The 7622-nt window shown below is 52.3% G+C and overlaps 1 gene segment (V, D, J or C); it reads left to right on the top strand.

Annotated features, from left to right (window-relative positions):
* Positions 1-1238: 1238 nt before the first annotated feature.
* Positions 1239-7372, top strand: LOC100608467 (T cell receptor beta constant 2-like). The segment is given in 5 exon segments: positions 1239-1308; positions 5669-6055; positions 6571-6588; positions 6732-6838; positions 7130-7372. Coding segments are annotated over 5 exon segments (549 nt in total).
* The last annotated feature ends 250 nt before the right edge of the window (positions 7373-7622 follow it).

The following is a 7622-nucleotide window of genomic DNA, read 5'->3' on the forward strand; positions in this document are numbered from 1 at the left end:
TGGATTTTCCTATGAGCTGCCTGCCACCCCTCGCTCCTCCCACCCACTTCACTATAAATGCCAGTCTGAGCAGGTGGGCACAGTGAGCCCCACCAGGGAGACCCAGTGACATAGATGGTCTGCTCAGGGTGATGCATGTTCCAAGGAGGGACCTCTCTGCCCCCCACCATTACCATCACTGTGACTTTCCCCAAGCCCTTCCCATTTTAATTCACTGCCTTTGTCTTTTCCAAGCCCCACACAATCAGACTAACCTCTGCCACCTGCGCTTCCTGCCTCTGCCCAGTGGTTGGGGGAGGGGGACTAGCAGGGAGGAAACATTTTTGTATCATGGTGTAACATTGTGGGGACTAGCGGGGGGGGCACGATGATTCAGGTAGAGGAGGTGCTTTTACAAAAAACCCTGCTGCAGTAAGCATCCCCACCCAGCCCAGGGAATGCAGCTACCAGGTGGGAAGAGTTCTCTGGGGCTGGTCCCAGCTGTGGTCTTGCAGGGTCCCCCAAACCAGCGAGCACCTGTCCATCTCCCTGTCCAGACTCGGCTTCCAAGGAATAAGAAGGCCAAGACAGCAAAGTGGGATTATCAGTCAGCACTTTTAATAAAACTTGTTCTTGACAAAGTACTTGCACATGCATTATTTATTAAGAACTGATGAAAACCCTGAGGGAAAGATATTGTCCCATCTTTCCGATGAGGAAACTGAGATCAGAGAAGTTACAGGTCATATAACTAGGAAGAGGCAAGGTCTAGCCTGCAACATCGCCCAGCTCCAGCCGTTCCAGTACCACCAATGCCCCTTCAGATTTCAAATCCACTGTGTTGTCCCCCAGCCAAGTGGATTCTCCTCTGCAAATTGGTGGTGGCCTCATGCAAGATCCAGGTTACCGTGTCCAGCTAACTCGAGACAGGAAAAGATAGGCTCAGGAAAGAGAGGAAGGGTGTGCCCTCTCTCTGTGCTAAGGGAGGTGGGGAAGGAGAAGGAATTCTGGGCAGCCCCTTCCCACTGTGCTCCTACAATGAGCAGTTCTTCGGGCCAGGAACACGGCTCACCGTGCTAGGTAAGAAGGGGGCTCCAGGTGGGAGAGAGGGTGAGCAGCCCAGCCTGCACGACCCCAGAACCCTGTTCTTAGGGGAGTGGACACTGGGCAATCCAGGGCCCTCCTCGAGGGAAGCGGGGTTTGCGCCAGGGTCCCCAGGGCTGTGCGAACACCGGGGAGCTGTTTTTTGGAGAAGGCTCTAGGCTGACCGTGCTGGGTAAGGAGGCGGTTGGGGCTCCGGAGCGCTCCGAGAGGGCGGGATGGGCAGAGGTGAGCAGCTGCCCCACTCTGAGAGGGGCTGTGCTGAGAGGCGCTGCTGGGCGTCTGGGCGGAGGACTCCTGGTTCTGGTGCTGGGAGAGCGATGGGGCTCTCAGCGGTGGGAAGGACCCGAGCTGAGTCTGGGACAGCAGAGCGGGCAGCACCGGTTTTTGTCCTGGGCCTCCAGGCTGTGAGCACAGATACGCAGTATTTTGGCCCAGGCACCCGGCTGACAGTGCTCGGTAAGCGGGGGCTCCCGCTGAAGCCCGGGAACTGGGGAGGGGGCGCCCCGGGACGCCGGGGGCATCGCAGGGCCAGTTTCTGTGCCGCGTCTCGGGGCTGTGAGCCAAAAACATTCAGTACTTCGGCGCCGGGACCCGGCTCTCACTGCTGGGTAAGCTGGGGCCGCCGGGGGACCGGGGGCGAGACTGCGCTCGGGTTTTTGTGCGGGGGTCGGGGGCCGTGACCAAGAGACCCAGTACTTCGGGCCAGGCACGCGGCTCCTGGTGCTCGGTGAGCGCGGGCTGCTGGGGCGCGGGCGCAGGCGGCTTGGGTCTGGTTTTTGTGGGGAGTCCCCGGGCTGTGCTCTGGGGCCAACGTCCTGACTTTCGGGGACGGCAGCAGGCTGACCGTGCTGGGTGAGTTTTCGCGGGACCACCCGGGCGGCGGGATTCAGGTGGAAGGCGGCGGCTGCTTCGCGGCACCCGGTCCCGCCCTGTGCTGGGAGACCTGGGCTGGGTCCCCAGGGTGGGCAGGAGCTCGGGGAGCCTTAGAGGTTTGCATGCGGGGGTGCACCTCCGTGCTCCTACGAGCAGTACTTCGGGCCGGGCACCAGGCTCACGGTCACAGGTGAGATTCGGGCGTCTCCCCACCTTCCAGCCCCTCGGTCCCCGGAGTCGGAGGCTGGACCGGAGCTGGAGGAGCTGGGTGTCCGGGGTCAGCTCTGCAAGGTCACCTCCCGGCTCCTGGGAAAAGACTGGGGAAGAGGGAGGGGGTGGGGAGGTGCTCAGAGTCCGGAAAGCTGAGCAGAGGGCGAGGCCACTTTTAATCTTTTTTCTGGGGTGTTTAGAGAGAAGGTGAACGATGGAGAAGGAGAGGATTTGTTAGGACTCTGGGAGAGGCGAGACTGGAGAGGACGAAGGGAAATCCTGGTTTGGGGAATGGGTAGGAGTGGGGGTAACTGCTATTCGTAGGCAAAAAGAGCTGAGCAGGCTGGGAACAGCGCGTGTGGGCAAGGGTCAGCACTGCGGGCAGGCGGGTGGGTGTTAGGGGGCAGAAATCCTGCAGCCGAGGGTGCAGTAGAACACAGAAGAAAAAGCCTGCCAAACAAAAGTGGAACAGAGAAGCCAAAAAGGGAGATGAATATGAGTCAGCGAAGAAAAGAATGAAAGTTTACTGTTTAGCAGTGTGGATCTCTAATCCGACTTAAAACTCCTTGTTCCCGATTCCTATTCCTCCTAAGCCAGAGATCCCTGGGTCCAGGGTGAGGGCACGGCATTCATGCTTACCCACGGGCTGGTCAACAAAGAGGTGCTGACCTGAGAGTAGGGCACATAACCTCAGCCACTGGGGTACACTTACCACCCCCGCCCCCGTGTAGCTCCCTCCCCTATCCTGAAATCTCCCTTAGCACACTAAGTATTCTAGGTTAAACAGCCCAGATGTTCAGGGAGTTCATTCGCCACAAACACACATTAAAATGCAGACAATTTGCCTGTGAGATGAGGAAAATTCTCTGGAAGATTTAGGCCCTGAGAGCTGAAAAGGGACCCTAAACATTACCTGGTGACAACTGCCCTGAGGCCAGAGAAGAGAACTCACAATATTGGTATATTAACCGGTACCATTTGTAGTTAGGCTGTCATTAATCTGGGTGTAATGGGGCTCAGCTACAGTGAAGCAGTGAAGCGTATCCAGAGGAAATGTGGGGTTCCTGCAGTCAGCTGGGGCACCGAAAAGACCCAGACTTTAGAACCAGATAAAGGCTGAGTTCGAACCTCTGGTTCTTTTGTGATGTGGTGACCTTGGGCAAATTAATGTGTGAACCTCAGTTTCCTCAACTATAAAATGTAATGAACAATACCTACCACTTACTATTGCTGTGAAGAAGAAAAGAGAATCAACATGTACAGTGTACAGATTATTGATGTAATTCAATGGTTCTTTTCCCCATCCTCCTAGGAGGTCACTGGGGAGACAGGGGGCAGGGTCAGCCCAGTGCCAAAGGATGGGCAGGATCTGAAGTGTGGAAATGGAGTAAGGCTGTGTCTGTGTCAGAGGTGGGTTGGGAAGATGTGAGACAAACATCACAATTTTGCCTAAGGTGAATCCAACCCACAAGTAGAGCACAGGCCAACAGCAGCTCACTAGTACACATACTTACACCAGCAGCTCACTAGTACACACACTTACACCAGACGCTCACTGGTACACACTCACACCAGAAGCTCATTAGGACACACACACCGTCAGCTTGCTAGTACACACACTTACACCAGAAGCTCACTGGTATACACTTACACCAGAAGCTCACTAGTACACACACTTACTCCAGAAGCTCACTAGTACACACACTTACACCCACAGAGACAAGCCCCACACCACGTGGACTCACAAATGCAGAAGAGTTGACCCTGCCCTCATGTACAGATAGTATGTTGGTGTGTAGTGAGAGGCGGCTAGTGTTCGCCACGCCTGTTGCATCAATAACTATTCCACAGAACAGCATACATGGTCAAGGAATATTTTTAATTTTTACAATGAGGACTGAGTGTTTGCTAAATGAAGAAATCAAACGAGTACATTCTGGAGGGCTGGTAGACTCCCAGAGCCAGGGTTTTTGAGATGAGAGTGAAAATAAGCAGGCTGAGAGCAGAAAGAAAGAAAGTTCTGCAGATAGAAGTTAGGATATTACCACTTCAGCCCCAGCCCAGCCAGTAAAGATTTAGAAGCATAGTAGTTATTAGCAGGTAGGAGTTGTGGGGAGGAAGGGAAACTGACATGATGGGAAGCAGGACCAGCTCAAAATGAAAATGCGGGGGCTCGTGTTAAATCTTAGGATTTCAACATGGTGACAGCAGAGCACTAAACCAAGTAGGGGGCCCTTCTAGCAGGAGGCCCCATGGGGACCCAGGAAGGAGGTCACATCCATACACATGTGAAGAAATGTCAGAGTAAATTTCCTCCATTGTCCAGGAGATTCGGAATAGGTTCTCCTAAGACTGATATTTCTTCATTTTAATAGAGTTGCTCAGAAATGAAAAATAATCAATGGGAAGAAAAAGAAAAAAAAAAAGATAAGATGAGTAGGAGGGCAGGTCCAAAAGAAGTGATTCAGCGAAATGAAAGGGGCCCTCAGGGATTAAAGGGGATGAATTTACCTGTCATCCCTAAGAACCTACAAAGGAGATGCTCAGGACAGAAACTGTATCAACACAACTAGTAGCAAGAAGTTACTCTGATGATATCAGATGTTTATTTGGGAAACTTGCTAGTAGAGAAAGCTACATATAATATTTGGATGCAAAGGGACACAGAAGGTTGAAGAGTCCCTAATTTTGAAATAAGGGAAGATGACTAACTGTCTGAGCAGAGAAAACTCAGGGGTACCTGGAGGCAGAGGAATGGATAAGATGACTTCATGCACCACAAAAAGAAAAAACCTCACATTCTCATGAACGCACTGTAAAAGCAAAGGATGTCCTCATGTGAATGCAAAAAATAGGCCATCTGTAAATCTAAAGAAAGCCCCCAGATCCAAAATGTCTCCCTCATCCCAGATTCCCCTTCATTCCTGAGCACCTTAGATTTGGTATAAATAACCTGCTTGGGAGGGGGCTTTTTGAATTTGTACATAATTTAACCCTCACACAGTTTCTGCAAAGTCAGAATGGTGATTATTACTTCACATGCAGAAAAAAGTGGTAGGAATTTCTGTCTTGAAAGTCTTGTTGGTGGACAAAGGAAGTTCTAGGATTTGGATCTTGTTTTTTTGGGTTCCAATCCCTTGCTCCAGTTAAAAAACTACCACATAAAATGGTGAGAAGTAGGTAGGCAAGTTTTTATTGATAGAGAGGAAATCAAATAATGGCAATGAGGAGACATCACCTGGAATGTTAGGCAGTGCCTAACTGGGGGATGGACAGACGATGGGCAGTGCCAACCCATAGGGTGGATACAAGACAGGCAAGGAAGGGGTAGAACCATCAAAGAGGAATAGGCTGGTGACCCCAAAGCAAGGAGGACCTAGTAACATAATTGTGCTTCATTATGGTCCTTTCCCGGCCTTCTCTCTCACACACACACAGAGCCCCTACCAGGACCAGACAGCTCTCAGAGCAACCCTAGCCCCATTACCTCTTCCCTTTCCAGAGGACCTGAAAAACGTGTTCCCACCCGAGGTCGCTGTGTTTGAGCCATCAGAAGCAGAGATCTCCCACACCCAAAAGGCCACACTGGTGTGCCTGGCCACAGGCTTCTACCCCGACCACGTGGAGCTGAGCTGGTGGGTGAACGGGAAGGAGGTGCACAGTGGGGTCAGCACAGACCCACAGCCCCTCAAGGAGCAGCCCGCCCTCAACGACTCCAGATACTGCCTGAGCAGCCGCCTGAGGGTCTCGGCCACCTTCTGGCAGAACCCCCGCAACCACTTCCGCTGTCAAGTCCAGTTCTACGGGCTCTCGGAGAATGACGAGTGGACCCAGGATAGGGCCAAACCCGTCACCCAGATCGTCAGCGCCGAGGCCTGGGGTAGAGCAGGTGAGTGGGGCCTGGGGAGATGCCTGGAGGAGATTAGGTGAGACCAGCTACCAGGGGAAATGGAAAGATCCAGGTGGCGGACAAGACTAGATCCAGAAGAAAGCCAGAGTGGACAAGGTGGGACGATCAAGGTTCACAGGGTCAGCAAAGCACGGTGTGCACTTCCCCCCCAAGAAGCATAGAGGCTGAATGGAGCACCTCAAGCTCATTCTTCCTTCAGATCCTGACACCTTAGAGCTCAGCTTTCAAGTCTCCCTGAGGACCAGCCATACAGCTCAGCATCTGAGTGGTGTGCATCCCATTCCCTTCTGGGGTCCTGGTTTCCTAAGATCATAGTGACCACTTCGCTGGCACTGGAGCAGCATGAGGGAGACAGAACCAGGGCTATCAAAGGAGGCTGACTTTGTACTATCTGATATGCATGTGTTTGTGGCCTGTGAGTCTATGATGTAAGGCTCAGTGTCCTTACAAAGCAGCATTCTCTCATCCATTTTTCTTCCCCTGTTTTCTTTCAGACTGTGGCTTCACCTCCGGTAAGTGAGTCTCTCCTTTTTCTCTCTATCTTTTGCCGTCTCTGCTCTGGAACCAGGGCATGGAGAATCCACGGACACAGGGGCGTGAGGGAGGCCAGAGCCACCTGTGCACAGGTACCTACATGCTCTGTTCTTGTCAACAGAGTCTTACCAGCAAGGGGTCCTGTCTGCCACCATCCTCTATGAGATCTTGCTAGGGAAGGCCACCTTGTATGCCGTGCTGGTCAGTGCCCTCGTGCTGATGGCCATGGTAAGGAGGAGGGTGGGATAGGGCAGATGATGGGGGCAGGGGATGGAACATCACACATGGGCATAAAGGAATCTCAGAGCCAGAGCACAGCCTAATATATCCTATCACCTCAATGAAACCATAATGAAGCCAGACTGGGGAGAAAATGCAGGGAATATCACAGAATGCATCATGGGAGGATGGAGACAGCCAGCGAGCCCTACTCAAATTAGGCCTCAGAGCCCACCTCCCCTGCCCTACTCCTGCTGTGCCATGAAACCTGAAACCCTGAAAATGTTCTCTCTTCCACAGGTCAAGAGAAAGGATTCCAGAGGCTAGCTCCAAAACCATCCCGGGTCATTCTTCATCCACACCCAGGATTCTCCTGTACCTGCTCCCAATCTGTGTTCCTAAAAGTGATTCTCACTCTGCTTCTCATCTCCTACTTACATGAATACTTCCCTCTTTTTTCTGTTTCCCTGAAGATTGAGCTCCCAACCCCCAAGTATGAAATAGGCTAAACCAATAAAAAATGGTGTGTTAGGCCTGGTTGCATTTCAGGAGTGTCTGTGGAGTTCTGCTCATCACTGACTTATCTTCTGATTTAGGGAAAGCAGCATTCCCTTGGACATCTGAAGTGACAGCCCTCTTTCTCTCCACCCAATGCTGCTTTCTCCTGTTCATCCTGATGGAAGTCCTCAAACACCATTTCCATACCCAGGCATTCTGGGTCCCCACTGGAGGGTTAGTCTGAAGGGCAATGGCTGGGCTTTGGAAAACCAGCAAGATGAGGACAGAGAGGAAG

Source organism: Pan troglodytes, chromosome 6, assembly GCF_028858775.2.
Source record: "Pan troglodytes isolate AG18354 chromosome 6, NHGRI_mPanTro3-v2.0_pri, whole genome shotgun sequence".
NCBI classification, from domain to species: domain Eukaryota; kingdom Metazoa; phylum Chordata; class Mammalia; order Primates; family Hominidae; genus Pan; species Pan troglodytes.